At 41.2% G+C, this 24,383-nt stretch overlaps 3 protein-coding genes across 4 annotated transcripts; 2 read left to right on the top strand and 1 right to left on the bottom strand.

The window, feature by feature from the left end:
* The first annotated feature begins 1,621 nt into the window (after positions 1–1,621).
* Positions 1,622–4,163, top strand: LOC126567395 (putative helicase MOV-10). Its single transcript, XM_050223617.1, has 4 exons — positions 1,622–1,914; positions 1,980–2,588; positions 2,680–3,721; positions 3,798–4,163. The coding sequence occupies exons 1-4, from the start codon at positions 1,622–1,624 to the stop codon at positions 4,161–4,163; spliced, it is 2,310 nt and encodes a 769-aa protein (XP_050079574.1).
* Positions 4,164–6,709: 2,546 nt separating this feature from the next.
* Positions 6,710–8,733, top strand: LOC126556141 (E3 ubiquitin-protein ligase RMND5A). 2 transcript variants are annotated; one of them, XM_050211361.1, is made up of 4 exons: positions 6,710–6,854; positions 6,937–7,760; positions 8,051–8,205; positions 8,632–8,733. In XM_050211361.1, exons 1-4 carry the CDS (start codon positions 6,719–6,721, stop codon positions 8,711–8,713), a joined length of 1,197 nt encoding a protein of 398 aa, XP_050067318.1. In that variant the 5' UTR covers positions 6,710–6,718; the 3' UTR covers positions 8,714–8,733. The 2 variants fall into 2 exon arrangements, with proteins under 2 accessions (XP_050067318.1, XP_050067319.1); XM_050211362.1 differs by having other exon boundaries at positions 8,650–8,726.
* Positions 8,734–13,264: 4,531 nt separating this feature from the next.
* On the bottom strand, positions 13,265–24,064 carry LOC126556168 (MAP kinase-activated protein kinase 2). Its single transcript, XM_050211390.1, has 7 exons — positions 23,844–24,064; positions 16,814–16,953; positions 16,208–16,272; positions 14,554–14,836; positions 14,257–14,467; positions 14,037–14,162; positions 13,265–13,357 (listed from the first exon to the last, which is right to left on the bottom strand). The coding sequence occupies exons 1-7, from the start codon at positions 24,039–24,041 to the stop codon at positions 13,268–13,270; spliced, it is 1,113 nt and encodes a 370-aa protein (XP_050067347.1). The 5' UTR covers positions 24,042–24,064; the 3' UTR covers positions 13,265–13,267.
* Between the last annotated feature and the right edge of the window lie 319 nt (positions 24,065–24,383).

The raw sequence follows: 24,383 nt of genomic DNA, 5'->3' as shown, positions 1-24,383 counted from the left end.
TCTTTCTTTTGAAAGAGGTCCTTAAAATAGATAAGCAGAAATTTTTTTTAAACAGAAATGTTGTCAAACTGCCTTATTGACGACGCGCCCACCGTCAGAAGGTTATCCACATCCACACCTCATTATGAAAAATTCTTTACTGACTTACTTACTTTACACACATTGATGGTAATAACGATTGGGGATCTTGTACAAAAATGTCCTGTCTTGACCAGAATCCTCTGCACCAGTCGAGATGGGTTTATCAATTCGATTCAATTCAATACAATACAATTCTTTGCCTTCCCTAGGATTAACAAAATTTCTTAAAATCTAAACTTAATAACTAATTATAATTTACAGGGAAGAGGAAAGAATCGGGAGCGTAAAAACGGGAAAAGAGCGTAAATTAAAAATAAAATGGGTTAAGGGATAAAAACAGTTGAAACTCGTACACACGTTAGCATAGGTTCACTACTGCCAAACTGCGTTCGACGTTTTGGTACGGCCTGGGGAAGACGGAATGAAACGAATAGGTTCAGAGAGTAGAGGAGATTTGGGAGAAGGATTTTGCTCTAGCGCCCCAAAGTACAGCCATCTATGAAGCCGTCAGGTCCACGGTAGCATATCTCGCTGGCTGAGGTAGATATCTGGAGTCATAGTAGAATAAGGGTATGATCCTTCGTCGATGTTCTTTGTTTGTGGCAATACGATAAGGACAGAGGACCGGTATGATATTCGTTTGAGTTTAGACATTTGGCTTTCTCGCTTTTCTACAAAAGGGAGGTAATGTTGAAAAACCCCAAAACAGTATAGTGTAACGGTCCTCTCGGTTATCTAATGATTTACTAGACTCGTCGATACCATGTCGCCTCTCCGCCCTCCGTAATCGCTGATACTAAAGACGATGGGGAGTTGTGCAGATATCTAGCGCACGGAACGATCGTAGGACATTCCTAGCATGATATATCCAATATATTTCCTTTTATACACTATTCAGTCAGTTTTTGATTCCATACCCTCAACGAAGGAATTCCATGGTTATTATAATTCCTACGCCATGGATGAGCATGCTCGCTAATAGTGTTTATATCGTCCAAGAAAAAGGGTTCACATTAACCGTTGGAGGGAGGAATTATTCTTCTGGCTCGGTCGTCGACCTTCGCTCATAAGTTTACAGTCATCTACCTGCTGTAGAGGACCCTTTCATATACATTTCTATGCTCTTTTCGCATTCGTCCCAAATTCATTTATTCTCTCATACAAGATTTTATATTCCTCTTCCTTCCTTTTGTCTTGCTTTCGTTTTCGTTGATGATAACTTTCCATTATGTGTCTTACGAGGGCCGTGCCGTTCCAAACCAATGTTGTCCTATTCATGATTAATAACTAGTTATGCGAATTTAGATAATCAAGAAGATAGCTTAGTGGATGCAATACGGAATAAAGATATTTCTCTCTCGTCATGCCTTCTCAAGCCCAACTCCATGTTCTTATTTACACAGGCAACATGAAAAAAATCAAACCAAACGCTCGCAGCATAGTGGGCAAGACACGTTGCATACTGCAATGGATCGAATCATCACTCAAAGCTCCCGGGAAAGCAGAACCACTCACTATACCGAAGCCAATCTTTCGGATGATGGTCGAATTTAGCATCAGGGAATCGATGGTCGTACTGTACGTACAGAATTTGTGCCCACAAGTGTTGATACTGCGCGAGATCTATCTATACTACGAAAAGCACATGCGTGTCTCCTTGTTCGATGGCGTTCTACGCATGGTACCCGGCTACGAATATGTGATAGAAAGGGAGATTCACGAAAAGGAGGATCGTTCGTACCATGTGGTGCTGCTGTGTCAGGTAATTGGCACCAACTTTAAGTTGCGTGAAACGGTACTTATTCATCTGCTGTCACCGCGAATTCCTCGTGGGTAAGAATTCGATTTGACTGTTGTATTACTGGTCAGTATCACTAGATAAATAATTCTATTTCCAGCCTTCCAATGGCGATGAAAAAATTGCCCATGTTTGAGATACCGGACTATGTGCAGGATGTTTACAAGAACGACTTTCTCGCGATTCAACACTACAACCGTAATTCTACCCTTTGGTTAGAACGGTTTAAGAAGTACCGAAGTGAAAAGCTCAACTCGAAGAACTACGTAGAATATTTGCGTATGCTGAACCAGATCGACGAACTCCATCGCGATCATCAGATGCAGCGGTACACGATCGAGAGTGCAAATCTGAAGGAAACGCTGCCAAACGAGTACATGCTCTCTATCGAACAGTTTAACGTGCCTCCGGTTCTGCTCGATGTTGGATCCCACGTACATGTTTACAGTGAAGCGAACAAATCTATACTGACGCGCGGAATGATTATCGATCGTAGTTCCTGCTTTATCATCAAAACTGATGTTCCACTAAGAAAGTTACGCTCGTTGCGGCTCGTATTTCCATTAAATCGGACGCAATATATAATGGAACACATGGCTTTAAATTATGTTTGTCACCTCGATCTAAACAGTGTGCTTTTCCCCGAACCGCAAGCCGAAAAATCGACCAAAGCCATAAAAAAAGCGTTCAAAGAAGAGCACATTACTAAGTGAGTATTTTTAATGTAATCTTATTTTCACCTTCGTTGGTTCCAGTGTAATTTCGAAGCCTAATAACTATTTGTGTGATGATCGTTGCAGGTTCAAATGGTTTCAAGATTGCATTGCCACCAACGAGCAGCAGAAACAGGCTATCAAAAATATCATCAACCGAACGGCATATCCGGCTCCCTACATCCTGTTCGGGCCACCCGGCACCGGCAAAACATGCACCATTGTTGAAGCGGTGCTGCAGATATGGAAATTGCGAAAAAAATCCCGCATCCTTGTGACGGCAACGTCGAACTTTGCTTGCAACGAACTGACGAAACGGTTGCTAAAATATGTGCCACGTACGGACATTTTTCGCTATTTTTCTCTCACCACGGAGCGGGATATTCACGAGATAGATTTAAAAGTGATAGAGGTGTCAAACATGCATTACGGTGAGTACGAAACACCGTCGGCGGAGGACTTTACCCATACGCGCATCCTCGTCTGCACGGTGATGATTAGCGCGCGTTTGTTGCAGCTAAATGTGGGCCGCAGTATGTACGACTACATCTTCATCGACGAGTGCGGTAGCTGCAAGGAACTGTCCGCACTCGTACCAATCGCATGCGTTGGCACGGATACTGCTAAAGGAAAGCTGCACGCTAGTGTCGTGCTTGCTGGCGATCCGAAGCAACTCGGACCGGTCACGCTCATGCCATACTTGCGAGGCACTCCACACGACGTGTCGCTGCTGGAGCGGCTAATGAATCTGCCACTGTATCAAAAAGACTTGAACAACAACGACTACAACCCGGACATGGTGACGAAGCTCCTGGATAACTACCGTTCGCATGGTGCATTGTTCCAATTCTCCAACCAACAGTTTTACGACGGTGAACTGCGTGCTAAAGGATCGCCCGCCATTATTAACTGGGCCGTAAAATGGCAGCAACTGCCGAATCGAGATTTCCCCATGATTTTTCACACTGTGATCGGCTATATGCAGCAAGATTCCATCACGCTCAGCTATTGGAACGCTCAGGAAGCGACTAAGGTGTACGAGTACGTGCAGCTGCTGTTGAAGGAAGAAATTAATGGTCGTATGCTGCAACAGGAAGACATTGGTATCGTGACGCCCTACTCTAAACAGGTACATCTGTAGCTTCAATTTATTGTAACCAAACAAAAAGACGGTCCGACTGCACTGTTTCCAATATCTCTTCTAGGTGGAGTTTATCAAGAACGGCCTTACGGTGCTTGGTTTGGATAGCATTGAGGTAGGTTCGGTAGATCAGTTCCAGGGACGCGAGAAACCAGTGATCATAATATCAACCGTACGTTCGAATCGCACATCGGTCGGATTTTTAGCCGACGTTAGACGGCTAAACGTGGCGTTGACTCGTGCCCAAGCACTAACGATCATCATCGGTAATGCTAAGATTTTGATGAAGAACCGCACGTGGTACGAATTTTTGAAACTACTTAAAGCTAATAAGGCGATCGCGGGTAAGATGTTCTACTGTGACAAAACTTTTTCGACACGAAAGATGATGGATGAAGTAGAACTGGCTAATGGATGGAATTTCGCCTGAAAAGCTGACCGATATTACCTTAATATTATAAAGTTTACATCGTTAAATGACAAACTTACTACACAGTACTTATGTGGAATTAGTTATACTGTTTACAATAGCGTAGAATTAGTGTAGCAGTAATGGATAGTACCATCGTGACATGCGATCGCGATGGTCTATGAGGGCTTATGAGAATATAATAATTTCCAACCTATCAGGTTATGTGATGCTCTAATCTAGAATTAGTAAAGTTTGGAAAGCGTATGATCTCAAATGCTCAAACTGGATTCCAAAACAGGATTCGTATCGCATGACAGCGATAAAAGTTATGGGGATTTGGGATTAAACGTAAACTTTTCATCTTCCGCTTTCCTTTAGACCCGTCCACTGTTGTCCTTTTCGAGAAGGTTAGTTAATAAGTGTTCAGCGAATAATGATCAAATAAACTTCTGAACTTAATAAACTTCATCATCATCATAGACTAAACTTGACATTGGTTCAATCGGTGGATGGTTTTTTTTTTAATTTTGGAATTCAATTTTAACAAAAATACAAACAAACAGTGACCACCAATAAAATAAGACCACCTGCTATTGCACATGAGGTAGAATGGTGATTGTGAAGGCAATTTTCAAGAAAACCGACCTTTTTTGTTGTACAAGTTACTTAAACATTTTGGAAACACATTGTTGACATTGAATGAATCATGAAATCGGTTATTGGTCGCTTTTTTCGATTCTGATGAAAAAATGGATGAAACACATAAGACCATTTATGACAATACGGCACTGACCCGTCATAATCAATTGTAAATGAACATAAGACCATTTATCATTTTCAAACAAAAAAAATCTTTATAGTTTTGGGCCTTCTCTTCTTTACATTTTTCAACTCTAGGATTGGTTAAGTGTGCTAAGAAAAAAGTTAGTTTTTTTTTGGTCGACAAAATTTCAAACTTATTACAGATTTGTTTTATAAATTATTACACAATCATTAATGAATTTTGGAACAAAAAGAAAGATGATATAGATAGTTGGTAATGATTATTTTACTAAAATCAAGTAAAAATAATAATAAAGTATATATAATATAAAGTAATACTAAGTAAAAGTATCGAAATCAGCTGTTTAAAAAGTGGTCGCGATAGTGATTTTATGTTTTTAGCGGTCACTGTATAATGTGTACTTCGGGACATATGGCCATCAGTTGCCGGTCCCCAAACTTTAAGAGAATTGTAGCTTATAATCGCGGATTAGTATCGAAGAGCCCGGAAAGCTGGACTCCGGGATAAAGCATCGCTGACATCAAGAAAAAGAAGATAGCGTGCACCTCTATGTAATAGTTTTTTTTGCGTTATAGCATTTTCCAACATGAATGTTGGACGCTCAACGTTAACTAGACGACCTGTGTAATCACGGAAAGCAGAGCTGCTATCGTTATGCGGGATGAAAACTCAAAAGTGAATATAAATTGCAGCAAAAAGCACTGTATTAAACGAATTGCTTCATTCATTATTTACATTGCACAAACGAATAGCCAAAAATCTACGATTCTATCGTTCCTATTACCTTCTCTCAAAAACGTACAAGTGACCGTTGCAACGAAAATTTTTGAAAATTTTCGTTCTTAAAAAAACTGTACTAAATGAAATTCAAATACAGCTTTAGCACAGAGCCTGACAACCCCTGCATACATGTTTTATAATACACAAGTTTTCACTCATCGTGGCCGTCGAAGACACCCGTTGTGCTTCTCAAAGAAAGTAATAATAAAAATAACAATAGTAAGACATCATCGAATGGAAAGTGGATGATTTCGGAAATAAATCCCGTGCCGTGAAAAATCATCCCGTTCTGCAGTGATTTCGTTGGCTTGTTGAAAAGTGTTCAAGTTGGGTTAATGGTACGAGGACAAAATTAGAAAAACGCGTGGCGAAAAAGGGTCAATTGACTATTGCGTACACGACGACGACGAAGATGGCAACAATAGTAGCAGTGGCGTAAAGTATCAAAATTACCAACAGGACAGTGTAATACGCAACTCGTGTGTTGAAAAAGGGCCACCTAACAAAGTGCCACAGTGGAACATTGATATGTGGGGCTGTGATTTACGTGGTTAGTTATTACTGCTGCCATCGAGTATAGGCACCGTGTAGCGAAGAGGACGGGCTTTGTGGGAAGAAGTGGTGGCTTCTTTGTTGTCTGTAGTATGTGTACTGCAAAAAAGGTAGCGAAAAGTGAAGAAGAAAGCATAAATAACACATCGATCAGTGAACGCGAGGCAGGCGAAAACATTGGTGCAAGTGTGTGTTGTTTTGCCACTGTTGCTACTGCTTGAGAAGGCAGCATTCGTTCTCCCTCCACTCCCGACGTTGACCAACACACTACGCACTTTTCATTTTCCTGCTTGGACACGTACGGATCGGCTCGGAAAACGGACTCGTTTTTTTCCTGTACGGGGTAAAAACAAATACCAACACAACTGCTGAACCCGTCGTGAACAGAAAACCTCAAAACAAAGCAGGCTGCTGGTGTAGTTTTTCTTTTCGTCCTTCCCTTGGCCGAGACAACACGATGGAATCCTGTGCCGCCGTCGAGAAGGAGGTGGAGAAAGTTATCAACAAATTTTCCGCTATTAATGACCACTCGCAGCGAATCATCGGCGATGTGATTTCGCTCATCGAGAAGCTTCGGTCATCAATTGCGGAAGGTAACGTTTTGTATTTGTCTGTTTTCCCACTTACATCGAGTTGAAAATACACATTGTACAATTGCGACCTGCTTTTCCACAGGCAATCCCGACAATAAGGTTACGGCCGGGCAGGTGGATGTGTTGAACGAGGCGCTCACGAAAACAAAGGACAAACTGCACCGTCTCACGACGGAACATCGCGATTTGCACGGCACCGTCAGCAAGGTGGGCAAAGCGATCGATCGTAACTTTGTGGCCGACTTTACGGCCACCTCGCGCACGGATGTGTTCCAGACCGAGCGGAATGTGATGCTGTTGAACAAAATCATGGCCCAACACTTCTACCGCCAGGGTATGGACGATGTGGCGGATGCGTTGATTAAAGAGTCGGGTCTGCCGGCGGAAGACATTGTGCCGGAACCGTACGCTGAGCTGCACCGTATCTGGGAAGCGATACATACGGGCAATCTGGCACCGGCTCTGGATTGGGCCGGTCGCTACTCCGCTGAACTGGATGCGCGCAACAGTACGCTGGAATTTAAGCTGCACCGTTTGGCGTTCATGCAAATACTAAACGGAGGTGTACAGGCGCAAACGGAAGCGATCGCATACGCTCGGACAAATTTTGCCAAGTTTGTGCGACGCTTCGAGAAGGATATCCAGATCCTGATGGGAACGCTCATCTATCTGCAGATTGGGATACACAACTCACCGTACAAGTACCTCACCGCGCCCGAAATGTGGATCGAAACGGCGGACGTGTTTCTGAAGGATGCCTGCCAACTGTTGGGCATCAATAAGGATTCACCGCTGTCCGTGATAGTCAATGCGGGCTGTACCGCACTGCCGGCATTGCTTAATCTCAAGCAGGTGATGATGTCGCGCCAGGTGACGGGCATTTGGAACGGTCGTGATGAACTGCCTGTAAGTATTTGGAATATTGTAATTGCGAATTAACTCACTGATTGCGCTAATTTAATTCACCTTCATACGTAATGTTACATATATTTGCAATAGAAGAAAATCATAAACTTTAGGACATTTTTTGAAAGATTTCTGCCCGATATGCTTTGCCAACCTTTAAGGTGATTGAGACAATACGTGATTTCACCATTGGAAACGAATGTGCAGAGCATATTGAGTTGAAGGATTGCTTTGATTGTTAGGCTTTTTGTCGTTCTAGATGATCAAATTTGATAACCTCTATTCCATAGATTGAAATCGACTTGGAGCCAGAGAACCGGTTTCATTCTATCTTTGCGTGTCCGATTCTGCGACAGCAGAGCTCCGAGGACAACCCGCCAATGAAGCTGCTATGCGGACACGTCATATCACGCGATGCCCTAAACAAACTTAGCAATGGACCGATGTAAGCATAACCCCTGTTTCGTTTTTATAGAGTCGTACTCCTCAACATCCAAAGCTTATTCTTGTCAATCCCACTGCCCTTATAACTTTGTATTCCACTTTTCCAAGAGCCACATTCCCATTCCACATACCTGTCGCATTATATTGTTGAATATTTTTAGAAAATCTTCTTGTTCACCACCTTTACTTTTCTTTTCATTCTCTCTTTTTTCTCGAACGCGGGGATGCGCCGGTACCATCAACGACGACATCGATGCCCGTGTAACCGCAATCGTCCACAACAATCCAAACATTTTCCCTACACGTGTCCCATGCACACCTTCATCCTCCATCCGTTTCCTGTTTTTTTTTTTTGGTTCACTCCCCTTCTCCTCCCTAACAATTTTACATGTTGTTTTGTGGAAAAAAAAACAACTAACTATTCCAGAATGAACAATTCTTTCAGATTAAAGTGTCCCTACTGTCCAATGGAGCAGTGTCCATCGGATGCCAAGCTGATTTACTTCTGAGCACCTTTAGCACGCACCGCAGTGTGTGTCTGGGTGTTCATTTTCTCCCCTCGCCGACCAAATGGCGCCATTAATCGGTGGCTGCACGATCGTAAGACACGGTCCAAATGCAACTGTGCATCGCGAGTTGTCTTAGTTCGTGGATTCGATTCCGACTTGACGGACCGACCTCCTGTACTACGAATAGGATGAAGGAAAATGATCAGAAGCGAAAAATGTGTGTCGCTCCAGTGAGAAGAATAACGATCAAGGGATTAGGATCGAGGATAGTGAGCATGTTGAGTGCGCTTAATAGTTATGTTTAAAAGGGAAGAAAAACAATAGACGCAAAAGGCAAAATACTTCCCAAACGCTTGAGAAAGTGGTTCACGTTTAGGGGTGAAAACATGCGAAGTAGAAATAGTAACAAAAAAAGCATGGATTCAATAGAGTTGTGTTGGCTAGGATTCCGGATCATATAGATTTTTGCTTCTTATTGGTGGTGTGTACACTTTGAATTATCTTATAATTCTGCGTTTTTTGTTTGTTTGTTAAATTACATTCGCTAATCACGCTCTGCTAGAGGAGAGAAGTGTTTGAATTGATGTTTTAGTTGCCTGCAGATCCTTTTTTCCCCTTCTAATGTGTTGTTGTATTAGTGTTCTGCATGTGCTGCTAACAACTTCTCTAAAAGAGAATACGGAACGAGGATAATTAATTTCCAAATGTGTACCATGATCGCGTGAGAGAAAGAATGTCTGCGTGTCTGTTAGTGCAAGTTATCACCGAGGAGGTAAGGAAATGGTAAAAGAATGAAATGTATAGATAGTAAAAAGAGAAATGATAAATCCAATGTAGCACACATCTAACCGAGAGGTCTAACCGCGAAGAACGCTAAGGAAAGAAGAGAAACCGAACGACACAAATACGATCCCCTCTTAACACACGACTGCTGCTTCATCGTATGGTGCTCTAGGGTGGGAGAGAAGAAGTGAGGAAAGGTTGTATATATATGTATAAACAAATATATTATATTTTTATTGACGACAAATAAAGAAAATTCACGAGTATAGGGAAAAAATGTAACAAGTTGTATGTTTATTTCTGTAGGATGAATCACAATTTTCCTTTAAAAACAAATATTTAGGCATTTTGGATTCTTATTATCATTATTATGTATTGAAATTGTCTGTCTTAATGGTTAAACAATATATAAGCCTAACTGTAGTTGGTAGCGTATACGGCAGAAAGGAGGGGAAAGGATGAGTATTGGATCAAGATTAAGGTAAGGGTCCGAAAACAGTTTAAGGTGAGGGGGAAGTCGAATAGATCGAAAAAGCTGTTGAAGGACCGAAGAGGGACAAGCAAAGCCATACTGGAACTTGGGGAATACAGGGGAAATTGAGAAAGGCGAAATGGTGCACCAGTGACACCGAGAAGTAGACTATTAATAAATAAAGCCTGCGCTCGAACACGTCTACTCTTCAACGATACCCAGGTACAGGAATTCGAAGCCGGCTATCATAAGATGGCAGGGCGCAAATACCCAAAAGCGTCTAAACACAATTCTAGTAAAACGTAAAGTGACAAATTTGGTTTGCGAATGTAAGCGAGGGGATCTAGACCCGGCAGTGAGCAGACATCTAGACTCATTATCAGACAGACTGAAGAATGAGCCTGATCGATTAAAACATTGGAGCAGAAAAGTCCTGACAACCATATACTTAATGTGAAGCGTTAAAGTTATTCTAGAGACTCAGGGAGATAAAGATCGAGCTTCCGGAGAGTAGCAAATGGTTCGATCGGGCTACAGAGTCATATACGCGTGCGTATGGCTAAAAGTTGTGATAACATATCGCTCTTGCGCTCGCAAGAATACTCGAACTAACAAAATATTCCCCTTAGAATATTTGGTATACTCGATATGCTGGGAGCTCAAAACTTCGTTTCCACTTAGGACCTACAACGACCCTCATTTGCCGCCAGGATCATCATATATGGTTCTAAACCTTTTCTGAATACAAAAAAGGTTTTCTGGAGTTTTGTTTGCGCAAGTCTTTTTTTTTTTCAATTAGGAATATGGGCAGAAGAAAAAAAGTCTTTTCATGTTTTGCAAAATCATCACAAACAATTAACTGATTCGTGTGCAAAAACTTCAGCAATGTTGAGAGAGGTTTTCGAAATTTATAGCACAATAAAAGCTTATCAAAGATTCTTTTTCACCGGCCGAGTGTAACGTGCAATGGTCACCATCTATGAATGCTAACGGAAACGAAGGTACGGGAGGGATTAAAGGACACACTCAAAAGTAGGGACAATTTCAATAAAAAGAACACTTTTTCATTGCACTGTTGTTCAACTTTGTTTATTATGCTTCACTTTTTTCTTGTTGCTTTTGCAGCTCTTGCCCACTTAACATTCACACAATCCAGCTGTTAATCATCTCAGCTAATATATAGAAATATATATACCTCCATAAAACATCGCCCCCAACGCTAATATATTGCGAATTGACTTTCGCAAGATCACTGTTTATCGATCATCCTGTTCCATTCATTTTCGCATTGTTTAACAATAAATCTTCCTTACAGTATTTGTTTCTATTGGATTCCTCTCATCCTGTTGGACGAAATGTTTTTTCGTGTTTTTTGTTTGTTTTGTTTCTTTTTGGCGCCCCAAAACTATTGCGCGCATATTGCCACTAACTATTGAACAACCTTTCGTTACGTTACGAGTAGCCGGGACAATCTTTATAATCACCGAGAGGAAGATAGAAGAACGAATAAACGAGTGGAATTTTGCGTGTTTCCGGCAAGCCGTAGTAGTAGTAGCAGTAAAGTGGGTCAATAAAGGGTCAAGCCTGTAGACCTAGTAAGATTGATTACAATCGTCTTCTTTTCCTCAACATTATGTTCGTTGTGACTGATTTCTGCGTTTGGCGCTTCTGTGTGCTTTACCCGCTATGCTGACCTGCAGAATATGTGGTACGATTTCTTTTGCAGAACTAAATGCTCGTTCTTTTGACGGTGGAGCATAAGCATCCCGTTTACATGACCCGAAAATGCGTTCGGATCGATCAACCTGATCGACTGGATTGTTTATGGGTGAGTGGTTTGGCTGAGGTAATATAACGGACATTGGAACACGGAATGTTTATTACGTGATGTGTTAGGAATAAATATAGCGAATAGAAGGGAAAGTGAGAGAGATAGAGAGAGATCTAGCATGAAATTACCAACAAGAACACTCACACAAACACACAACATACACACACACACTTGTATCTGTGTTTAGCCGTTTTTTTTTTCAAATGCTTCTGGAACAGGGAATAGGGCAATAGTAAGGAAGCGAGAGGAAGAATGTTAAATTGACAAGTGGATCCTTTCAAATACTCCGGCCCCCATTAAGGAAAAGCATTCTAATAAGTCAAAAACCAGCACTAAAACTCTCCTCCTTTCATCCTTCGCCGTAATAATGCAATACAATAGATAGTCGACATATACGTGAGTTAAAGTCTTTTTGATGTCATACGCTATGTTTCGATTGCATTCTATTTCACTCCCACCTCAATGATCGATGTAACGAAAGTATGTCTCACTGCTCTCCATGGATGGATACACAATTTGCCGATAAACGACACGCGTAAAATGCGCCACCAGCAAAATAAAAACACAGCTTTGCTTCTTGGTGAATTCCACAGTTAAGCCCGTTTTGGTTTCTTTTAAAACGCGAAAAAGCTTAAGCTAGCCTGGAGGTTATTGTTCTCGTTTTTTTGTTTGTGTTTATCATGTGTTTTCGATTCCTGTAGACTCGCTGTAACACACACGCCCTTTTCGATTTTACGTACGTGATATTTGTTGTATTGATTAAAAATTTCCTTCCTCGAGCTCTACACTATTATCGCCATAAAAAAGTCTTCTTTTATGCGCTTGCTTACCCTGTCACATTAAAAACAAGTTGAACTCCATATTACACACACACACACGCGCGCGCACATCACCGAAAGATTTGTCTTGTCCAACATCCAACCTACGCTCGAGATACAGAATAAACAAGAAAAGCTTACGGACGGTAGAAGCGCACCTTTATAAATATTTATACATTAAACATATGTATATGTATCTATATAAATGTGATGCTTTACGGTAACTCTAGCACCTCGTCCGTTTCCCCTAATAACCCTTCTAGTGCATTTTCCGATAAGCTACGGTAAAACGGTCGATGTGTATGTGTGCCATATGCAGAGCTCGTCGTCTTTCGATTGTTTGTCAATGCAAAATTAAAATTCCTCACCCGACGCTAATGCATCTTCGGTCATACAAAATAAAATGATTTAAAACAAACAAGCAGTTACAGTTTGCAGCAAAATATACCTAACACTGATTAAAACCTAGTCTTTTCTGTGAAAAACTTTTAAAATAACTTCCGTGAGCTACATCGATAAACAATAAAACCGTTATAAACGTGTGAAGAAATGTGTCCGCGCTTCGCGACACATGCTGTTGCACCAAATGCGAACCCGAAGCGATTCATGTGATCACTATGAGCATGAATGTTGAAATAAACAGCGTCGAATTACTCTTTGGGGACAGCCTTTTCTTCGACGCGCTTTCGTCGTTTGTTGAGCAGTGCATTGTTTGAGCTATCCAGATTCTTGATGTGCATCTGTAAGTGATAAAAATGATCATTAGTTCGAATGTTTTAATTCCTATTTCACTACAAACATGCATGGTTTCGATCATTCTTGGAACATGGGTACTAATCTTAATCTAATCCAAAACAGACGAAGATCTTATAGTCCTGTTCGAGAGGAAATTTTTGACCCCGTGTGGAACCACATTAGGCTCGATAAAGATCATCACAATCACAAACCCATTGAGCTGTGCGACAGACGTAGACTAGTAGGCTAGTCATGTCACGAGAATAGCACCGGACAGTCCACTTATCAAAGTCTTCTTGAGCCCTACCACAGATGGACACATGAGGACTACATGATTGTCAGACTGGCCAGGATAACGAATCGGCAGAAGACAGCGCTCAATCCTGAACGGTAAACCAAGAAGGTCAAATAGGTTTCACTCATGGTAAGTAAGACGGTAGAAATATTCTGTTCTTATAATTGTAAATTATTAATTAAGGTCATTTTTAATTTAATCAGAGAGATGCCATTTCAAACAAATTTAAATGAACTACGAAAAAATTAAAACTGAACCTTCTTCTTATCAAGCTTCACGGACAAGGATCGCAACTCCAACAAATCATAAAATTGGACGAATTTCCGGACCAGCTCAACGTATCCGCAACGATCAAATTCCAACATCTCTGCTTTGCTTCAGTTACTCACCTCATAATCAACTCGCATGTTGGCCAGCGAACGGGTCATCTCTTCTTGCACTTCAGGCCAGATTTCTTCACCTTCTTTCAGCATACGTCCAGTGTGGAGTGGAGTTTGTGGCACCTCCGTGTAACGCTACGCGGTGCGTATGGATGAAAAAACGAAACCACATTACATCGCACCGTTCTCTTCCATCTTCCAGCACCTTCATCACATCCATCACACTTACCCGAATCCATGGGTTCATCATCACTTGTTCGATGGTTAGACGCTTCTCTGGCTCAACATTAAGCATACCCTTGATCAGGTCCTTCGCCGCCTGGCTCACCTTTTTCCACTCCGGGTTCGGGAAGTCGTACTGTCCGGTACGGATGCGAGCCTTCATACCAGGCGAGATGGCAAGGCCTTGGTTACTGTAAAATGGTGGAAATCCGCACAGCCTAAAAATTAAAAAAAAAATCGAGAATTGAAACATTAGAGTTTTCCATAACTTACGACAGCTTTTCTCCTGCCAAACCCCACTTACAGTATGTACATGATAACACCCAGGGACCAAATATCACAGCTCTTATCGTACTTCTCCGGGCCAAGCACCTCTGGCGCGACATAGTAGGGCGTGTAGCAGGGCGTTTGCAGTGTGTCCTTGATGAACGTTTCCTTCGAGAAGCCAAAATCTGTCAATTTTAGTATGGCGTTCGGGTGGGGCGATGTGTAGAGCAGATTTTCCGGCTTGAGATCACGGTGTGCGATGTTGGAATCGTGCAAGTACTTGACAGCGACACATATTTCATGCATGACTTGGGCGGCCTCTAAACAGGTGGTTGGTAAGGTAGGTTGATGTACGGTTCGGAAGCGGAAAAAACAAGGAAACGGTAGACACGAAGCACAAGAAGACAACAGAGAAGGAGTGTCGTAGGAAGAGAGAGAGAGAGAGAGAGAGAGAGAGAGAAAGAGAGAGAATGTTGATATGGAAAAGAACAAGAGAATGAAACCATAATGATATTCAAAATAATACTGAAAGATGTAGTATATGAAACGAATCGATGCAAAAATCTTCCAAAACTAAGATTAACAGTAAAACTAAAAGCTTAAACAGCGTAAAAAGAATTTTAGTTATAGGAAGCTGCATTCCGTGTAAGAAGAGTGGCATTCTGGTGTGGTAGATAGGCATCAATCGCTCCACGGTCCGACGTGCAGACAAAGATCATGCGCGAAAGATTTTTAGAGTCAAACAAAAAGTTCTATCAAAAGCAGTAATACCCTCACATACAGCCATCGCAGCTCGAAAGGGAAAATCAATTGTACATCTTAGCGAAAACCATTCAATCTGCCAACCGTGCCACCGTCAATCGTATGACGTACAAAACTGTACCACAGGTTGCGGAACAAACGACCGAATGCAACAACTACTACTCGCATTATGTAGATGGGTATGGTGAAATACGATAAACAAACACCGCGGACACCATGATTCATACCGCGCTTAGTCATGTATGTGGTGGAATTCCAAGAGCATGGGCGAGCATAACACAAAACGAAGATGATGATAGATTGCCATGGTAGAATGGTAGTTCGCGGTACGCGACTGGAGGTCTGGCGCCCTAAAAACGTCAGATCAATCCAGTGCCCTCCCCTCCCGATATGTATTTATTTTCTTTATCGTTTTAAGCAGTAATTGCAGTAGCAGCATGTCTGGGTCCGGATAGCAACTATTATCAAGAGGTTCATTTCACAGTGAAAGCTACTGGCATCACACCACATGGATTGGGTTCGTTAAAAGGGTCGTGGTTTATAAAATGGCATATTGTTATTTATGTGTAAGTCCGAGGAAGGCAGCAATTTTTTAATTCTTTAGAGACATATAGGACACCATAAGGTTTGTTTACATCATTAAAGCAGCCTCACAAAACAGGCCTAAGGACACCCGTTTCACAAGACACAAAAAAGTGATCATTTGTAGCGAACACTACTTCAAACATTAGTACGATTACCGGCGAACGAATGTTTCCATGCATCTTTAGATTATAACTCTTGTGTATGGAGATATTGAAGGAAAAGTGTTACAGATACACCGCACAATCAAACAGTCTTAATATTGGTGGTTCGATGTGGTGGCATGGATCGCCATGTTTTGGATATGACACAGTGAGAACGCTGATTAAACTGACGCTTTGTATTACCTCGTTCCGTGAATGGACCATCCTGTCGTTCCTGAATTCGTTGGAATAGTTCTCCACCTTCCATGCTAAAACAAACAAAGCAAAGAAAGGAAACAGTTAAAGAACTTTGTTGACAACCGATAAATAAATTAAGCTAGCCTTTTAACCCCACAAAAAAAAACTTTTAGAAGGAAATCTCCGCTCCGCGACTGATAGTAACGAATCCATTGCTCAACCACAAGCTAAACGCACGATAAAAGGCTTTATTTTTCTTCCTCATTGGGACGTAATTGGACACCCTCTATCCAGCTGATGGTGTGCAGCTTCTCAGTATAATTATCCTCGTCCAGTACCAGTGAATGTTAAGGCCGATAAATATAAACTGTTTAAATTTAGGCCGTACGTTACGTTCTCCGAGGAATGTTTCGTAGGAATGTGCGCGTGAAAGCGTTGCAATTGGTTGTTCTGCAATCAGAATACAGATGACGAAACCAGGTGGTGGTGTGATGCGAAACGTTTCCTCCTAACGCGCCTAATAAATGCTACTTAATTATTCCGCTCCGATTTCCAAACCCCGAGGACAAATCTTGATTTTCCCGGCGTTCGATTATTGTGTGTATATATTACCATTCCATAACGACGAGCAAGCATCGATTGCCGCTGTAGCTATTCTCGTACACGTCGATGATATTTACAATGTTTCGGCAACCGCTCGCCCGCCAATGTAGCTCCACCTCGCGCCGTGCCTTGGCATTGTCGTGTAGTACCTGTGGAGATGAATCGAGGTGAAATAAGCGCCAGATTAGTTGGTGTATGAGTAATACTGAAGGCAATACGATAAGTTCAACTAACGGTAGAAAAATAAATTTTAAACCCCAAACAGAGACGTGTCTTCCCTGTAAATGCAGTCTGCCGTCAACATCCTCTTTCTTGCAATGCTTACGTTACGTGGCTGGAGTTGGTTTAAGCCACCCATTCGTACAGTTTCCACTCCAACAATCTAACCGCAAGCAATCTTACGTACGCCGCAATCCCACGCAGCAAGTATGAAGACTATAGTGGTACAACCTGACATCATCCTGCTTTCTGATTACAGTCAAGTCCGTTCAAGAAACGAGGAAGGAACAGGAAATCGATCGAATTATTGCCACCACTTTAGGCTGCCGTAAGTGAGTAAACTGTCACCGCCCAACATCATCCGGTCACCGGTAATCCGCACAGCATCATCTACTTCACTTTCGGTTTAGTCATGGAGCGTAGACGCCTTAATGGGCGTTAATTACTGCTGGTACGGATGGGTGAGCTACTAAATGCGCTTCCAATCACTTGATAGTTGACGAGATACGTTTATCACTGGAAACTACACAAAATGTCCCAGCGGTTCGAATCATCATAACACATTATCACGATTATTTTTGGAAGCGAAAAATAGAAGGACCACCAAAGATGATCCGTTCGAATGATGAAAGAAAGTCATTCCACTGCGAACTATTAGTGTTTTTTTTCTGGATTTATAGCTCTTATCGCTGCACGGTGAAGATCTGGCGCTACAGTGATGGTCGCAATATACGACATGTAGCGGGAAATTTATATTGCAATTAATATTATTTACGTATTTTCGTAATTTTGTTTACTAAGGTGCTACCTAAAATATATTTATAAAATGCTTTTAGCATTTTTACAGGAACATTGGAAGGTGAAATATAATTGTATCAAATAGTTGCATCCGTACACATTAAGATGTTATGATAAAATATGTAGTTTTTAGATAAAACTACACATAAAAATAATTCAATATTACTTATGCGGCCTGGCCGTTCTTCACTGCATAAAAAATCGATATTGTTTATTTTCTTAATTTTCAAGAATTTCGTGTGTTACATACATACAGTGACATACGACACTGGGAACTGTTAAATAAATCTCCCCATGTGTTTCCATCAGCACTTGCTTCATTTAACTTAATAACCACTGATGAATTAGAGCATAATAGAGTACAAAAATAATCATTCAAAACACTGATAAAAATAGACGGCACAATTTAATGGTATTTGGGATTCCTAATCTCTTGCCTAAGCATCTAACGAAGAGCCTAGAAAACTGTCAAAACATGATCTTTTCGCCTTCTGTCGACCATGATCAAAGACTCAAACCATTTTTACTGAAGATATTGCAGCCTCCAAGGTTTTGAATGTTTCGTATGTAAATATATAAATAATTTGTAGATGCAATCATAGTTTCTAGAAGTCTGACTAAGCTTACCTCGAGTAAAGTATATTTGAAAACGATCCTGTCGTACCAGAGAATGCTTCCTGTAATACTATTAAGCCAAGCCAAGTAAAAGTGGATGGAAACCTCATCTTTGGAGATTTAATTGTCACAAGGAATTTACAAATAATGGCATCAACTTCCCTATCTGCATGACTTGCAAATTCAAACGTTGGAAAATTGTTTCAAATTTTCATATACCAACAAAAAATCTACAAAAAATTTCAGCCTAATGATAAACGAGACAAAAGACAATGTTATAGTAACCTTTCACTCACGACGCATTACGCTGGGGAGATTTTATTTTTAATTTCGTAAGAAATTCACTCAATTTGCATGTATCAAACATGAAAAAGATGACAATATAAAACATTTATCTCGAGATACATGCGTGAGTGGTAGGGCATAACAGTATTTCACACAAAAAGCGCAGGTCTCGATTGCAATGGATAATGCTGAGAACTAGAAAGAACAACCCATAGACTTAGTATTCCGGGTACGGATGGCGCTAAGTAGCTAATGAGAAGCTAGTTAAAATAATGCTTTTGGCAAAGCAGCTACATTTATGCTTTAAATTGGGTAAAAATAATCCAACTATTAAACAGTGGCGATCAACTTGGAGTGCTCGTGGTACGTCTAATACAGGCATAATTGAGAACATCTGCTGGTATTATCGATAGGAGACTCCGGATGACCCTGTTCGTTTACATGAGCATAGAAAATATGGCAGCTTTCAATTGAGATGTGAAAACCTGGGATAAGTGATTGATAGACGACGCAGATCGAATATCAGAGGTTCATCTGTAGCAAACTATCACTTAATTCTTGTTATTCAATTGATAAATTCAGACCGACTTAGCGAGGAAGGTCATAAATAATGTAAGAACATTACTTTGTTAGGTGCATCTGAAAAGATATCTTTATAAGATATCTGGCACAATATAACAGAATAACATTATTTTTTTAAAAACATCTACAGACTTTGGATATTTTAAGTCATTTGAAGCTGCCCGTTTCGCTCTGACTATTTGGGGAACACTTAACCGTCAATTATTGTGCGTCGTACGTCGTCGTGTGCCAGCCACGGAAGAGAGCCAAAAAAAGCCCTTTTGTTAAGTGCATACTTTCCTCGCTCGGTGTCCATCAACAACAAGATACCAAAATCTATCGAGCATAAAACTGGTCTCGATAAGAAAATGCTGTCCCTTTCCCTCTATCTTGCACATACAAACACATGCGCTTCATAGTGGCACTAATTTCAGTCTGATTTATCGCTCCATTTTCATATCATCAACTGATACGGGGGACGTGTCGCTGCCATGTACAGCGTGCGTCAGGGAAGTGTTGATATAAAAAAGGGGAAGTCGTCATGGGGAGTGAGAAAAAGGAAGGGAGCAAATCTCCTGCATCACCCGCCTCGTTATGCGCATATCGTATGAGGTGGTAAAGATAAGAAGGTGTCGCAGACCCAGGTGCTGCAGCGGGCCCCCGGTGTCGTGTCTTCTGGGTGGCAGCAAATGACGAAATGACGGGCGACTTTGCATAACTTCGCCACGACCCAGACAGCTTCCTTCGGGTGGCCGGACTGGTTGGCGAGCTGTTGCGCCTGCTGTCTGTCGGACCGGATCATTTATGATCTATTGCTTTGCAGGGAAAATGTTTCTTGTTCACGGCGGTCGCTCTAGTGTAGTGTGGCGGCGTCAAGCAATTTCGCGGTGTGCTGTTTATTTACGTTAGAGATGAAGTGATGAATTTGCTTTTCTACTCTTTCCAAGCATGTTTATGAGGTCATCTTCCTGCTTCCCGCGATTAACCTATGCAAGGTGTTGCATTTTGTGGTACAAGTGAAACACGCTGTGTGCCAAACTGCTGGTGTAGATCGCGTGTGCATAATTGTTTTTTGTGGCGGTCAAACTACCCTCTATGGGAGAGCCAGCCCACCAACCGACCAGACTGACACACCACATACGTGCGGACAAATTCAGCTGATTGATGTGTGGTGCTATGTGCACGGAGCCAAAGTCAGACATTTCGAGAGTGCATTACCTTAGTCACGCCAATTACGAATAGCGATTGCAACCAAGTCGCCCGCCGGGAGGACACAAACGCGATTGAGTCACATCGCAATGGGGTCCACATACATCGGGTCCACATACATCTAGAGAGCGGAGCAACATATGCTCCGCTCTCTAGCACACAGACTTTAGTCGTACAGATAGATCTTTGTATGTATCTCATCATCTCCTACAACATTTGTCAGGGGGTGTGTGCTAATTAAACGACCGTGCCATCGGTTTGATTGTGAAATTATAGCGTCAAATGTGCCATTCTGTCGCATTGAGGTACATATTTTTGTAGTTGTGCAGCAACAACGGTTCCGATCGATCCGTTTCATTTTTTCTTACGCACGAAACCGCGAATGAGTTCCAACCAACTAACCGACAACCATCATTCCTCGGCTGCGATTACGCTAAGCAGCGGCGAAACCTTACCAGTTTCCGGATGGAAATAGATTAAAAGGGTAATTGGCCAAAGGCTAATGGAACATTACCGGGCAACCTCCAACCGTCGTATGTGGCGTCGTCGGGGAAACCATTGAGGGCTTGTGAAGGGAACGATACTTCCCGTACGTCATTGGATAGAGCACTAAAATGCGAATGACTATTGCAAAATTACAATTCAAACATCTTCCTTTTTTTAACAGAAAACACGTCAATAAATTACTTTCTAAAAATAAATTACTTTCATGCTAATTATCTACCAATCGAATGTTATTTATAATTACGAATGAAACGCACAATCGTCCTTTGCAAATCAATGTTATTAATGAAGTATCGATATTAAAATAATTTGATAAAATTAGAAATTAAAGGCGTTCGTATTGGTGGAACTTTGATGTGAGCTCCAATGCAATGGAGCATGATTAACGAATCTAATCTGTACTAACTCCTGCAGCAGAGGCAGATTATCTGTCAGCCCGTAATATCTATCTATCCGTATTATCAACACCATTTGTGACTGGAACAATTAATAATAAGCCATTACCTCCCTGTTCTTTGCCTTATTCCGGGCATGCTCGGTTTTACAATAGTGTTATATGAGTTCTATAAGACTTATGAGAAGTCTTTTCTTGCGTTTTTTTATAGAGGTCTCTGAGACTACATTTGCCGCTCTTTATAAAGAGTAGAAAGCCTTTGAAAGAAGCCTTTGATGATATCTGTGTTACAATCTATATCCCTTATCTAACTCTATTTTTTCACTGATAAATGCTGTTCCAGAACTGTCCGCTACAGTTACTGCAACTGTTTCTCTACAGTTTATGTAGTTTATATGAAATAACAAACGTCGGATTTGTGTTATTGATGCGTTGGTTTGACTCATTATTTCTAATATGTCACAAATTACAAATTACTTTTTGCCTTGTGAAATGCTTAAGAATACAAAAATGATACTAAAATGTCGATTTTATCCAGCTAATTAACTTAACTTAAAAGTTTATGTGTGACTTTAAATCAAACCATATCTCTATTCACAAATAACAGCCTAGCTGTGTTGTTTTAAATCGTTGAAGACGATATTTTATGCCTAATGTTATTAATTATTTTTGTATGCAAGCGTAAACTAGCCACTACTAGTGATGAGAATTTCGTTCCGAATCTAATAAGTCCGTTCCTTCAAAGGGAAGAATGGAACCTAGGTTCAAATAAAAGTAGATTTTTTGGCTTACATTTTTTTTTTGGCGTTTAGAATGTTAAAACGTACACTCTAATCCATTTTTCGTATATAAAGTGCCATTATATTACAACGAAAGCAACGCTGAAAGGAGCATAGTAGTGTTAACACTCGGTCTATTTGGGTTATTAAAATCAGATAAATCCCGTCTGGGCCATTCTTCCGTAGCATTAACTATCCAACTACGTGGCAAGAAGAAGAAATCAGAGAAAGTAATCAAGTGAAAAAAATACTTTCAGTGGAACTTATGGTCCTCTCCAACGAAGGAAGGTCCTTGATACACAATATTCTTGCCTGGATGAGAAGACTAGATTGACAACTCCTGCACAGATAGACACTGTGACAATTTTCATTTCTTTTTGTTGAAGGAGATTCAAAGAATCTACCAGGTTCGTTCCGTTCCTTTCTGATAACAAACAATTTTCTTTCGTTTCGAAAAACATGTAACATTCTCATCACTACTAGCAAACAATCCCTATAGATAATCGTAAAAGGAGGAACGCTGCCTAGTCTGGCTATAACAAATTCGGTTTTTATAATGCCTAATCGTCGTTTATACTTCTGGAGAAAAAGAAAACTTAATTATCAAATAGGACTGAAAGTCTACTAGGAATCGTAATACATGTGTACCAAAGGCTGGCGAGGAAACATGTTGTTCCTGGTGGAATAATATTTGCGCACCTTGGCACTCCACGGAATTTGCCGATAAAGACATCGGCATTGTTTTGTAAAATCTTCAATCGATATAGTCGATGTCAGAACAGTAGATATTAGGGGTTATGCAGGAATGAGTGGAACTATTTTTTATATAACTACTTCTTTAATTTAGCAAAAGATCAACATTTGCTGGGTTTGAATTATCTATAATAATTTTAGTTTGGCCCGTAAGCATTTAATTGACATAGTTTGAACATAGCTTCTACCTTATTTATATAAATTGTATTTGAAAAAGGTCGTATGAGACAGTAATTCGCCATAAATTAGGCTAATCCAATGCTATGTGTGAAACCTTGACTTTGGTCGGTTATTAACTTTTCTGGTGTCCGGATAGACAATAAAAATTACTCCATAAATGCTATTATGCTAAGAAAAATAAAAAAATAAACTATTTTTACTATGATGTTTAATCCATGCACACAGAGCTCGTGGCCGGCGCGATTTAACACTCACGCTTATCATTAGGCCATACATGTTGCTACATGTGCGATCGTATCAATCTTGCTAAAAAGATAAAACTGTATCGAAAAACGGCGCGGTCACCTGAGCCACACGATATTACGTGGACAGAAGAACGAAAAAGCAAACACGCACCAAAACGCTTCTTCGATGGTGGTCACCACACCGAGATCATAGCAATAACGCTAGGAGTGTCATTGTGACTACCATAAACGGCACAAATACTACGCCTTAATCAGCGGAATAGCACCCGTGCTGTGATTTAGATGCAAACTCCCTAGATGATCGGTCCAAGTACGCAGCACCACCATATGATGAGATGATGCGAACATCGCAAAAATCGTAGAAGGCAGCTACAAATACAAAATCAACAAGGAGGAGTCGGCACTTGCAACGCCGGATAGAGACAGTAAGTAAGTGTTTGGTGCATTTTTACGTCCATCACCCCATGATCGTTGATACCCTCCCGTGTTTATCTTACCTTAAGGGCATGCTTTTGGCCCGTCGCCTTGCTCGTACACTGCACCACCTTGCCATTGATGCCGAGACCGAGGACAGTGTTGGAGATATCGTAGTCTTCTGTGATCGGAGTCAGCTTAGGTTGCCGTGGCATGGCCATCTGCTGCTGTTGTTGTTGTGTCGGCAGCTGTTGGACCGGAATTGGCTTCATCGTGTACATGGTGCGGCAGGGGACGAAACGTTACGTCGTTCTTGCTTCTTTTACCAGTTGCAAAAGAAGCGACCAGCAGACAAATTTCGGACACAAACCACACACACTCTCACTCACAACTACACTCGCTTAGTATGCACTGCTGGAAATTACGTCAGCCTTGTTTTGTTTACTTCCCAAACTTTCTCTCTACACTCGATGACTTGCTCGACGAGGCCTACTTTTCGCTCTAGCCCGATGATCAGAATCGCGCCGTTGTCGCCGAAACGAAACAAATCAAATGGGAAGGTTCGCACTGTACGCACCGTAGCTCCGTTTGAATCACTGCGTGTGGGAAGGGTGGCACATGGC

Source organism: Anopheles maculipalpis, chromosome 2RL (assembly GCF_943734695.1).
Source record: "Anopheles maculipalpis chromosome 2RL, idAnoMacuDA_375_x, whole genome shotgun sequence".
Lineage (NCBI taxonomy): Eukaryota > Metazoa > Arthropoda > Insecta > Diptera > Culicidae > Anopheles > Anopheles maculipalpis.
This window is presented reverse-complemented; position numbering and strand designations above follow the sequence as displayed.

What these genes read in the sequence shown, in the direction of transcription:
- LOC126556168 (XM_050211390.1), bottom strand. Translation starts at nt 24,041, where the DNA reads ATGTACACGATGAAGCCAATTCCGGTCCAACAGCTGCCGACACAACAA. An exon ending in GCCAAAAGCATGCCCTTAAG is followed by an intron (nt 16,954 to 23,843) that starts GTAAGATAAACA and finishes TCATCTCCACAG; the next exon opens with GTACTACACGACAATGCCAA. An exon ending in TGGTCCATTCACGGAACGAG is followed by an intron (nt 14,837 to 16,207) that starts GTAATACAAAGC and finishes CCACCTGTTTAG; the next exon opens with AGGCCGCCCAAGTCATGCAT.
- LOC126556141 (XM_050211361.1), top strand. Translation starts at nt 6,719, where the DNA reads ATGGAATCCTGTGCCGCCGTCGAGAAGGAGGTGGAGAAAGTTATCAAC. An exon ending in TCGGTCATCAATTGCGGAAG is followed by an intron (nt 6,855 to 6,936) that starts GTAACGTTTTGT and finishes GCTTTTCCACAG; the next exon opens with GCAATCCCGACAATAAGGTT. An exon ending in ACGGTCGTGATGAACTGCCT is followed by an intron (nt 7,761 to 8,050) that starts GTAAGTATTTGG and finishes TCTATTCCATAG; the next exon opens with ATTGAAATCGACTTGGAGCC.
- LOC126567395 (XM_050223617.1), top strand. Translation starts at nt 1,622, where the DNA reads ATGGTCGAATTTAGCATCAGGGAATCGATGGTCGTACTGTACGTACAG. An exon ending in AAAGAAGAGCACATTACTAA is followed by an intron (nt 2,589 to 2,679) that starts GTGAGTATTTTT and finishes TGATCGTTGCAG; the next exon opens with GTTCAAATGGTTTCAAGATT. An exon ending in TGACGCCCTACTCTAAACAG is followed by an intron (nt 3,722 to 3,797) that starts GTACATCTGTAG and finishes TATCTCTTCTAG; the next exon opens with GTGGAGTTTATCAAGAACGG.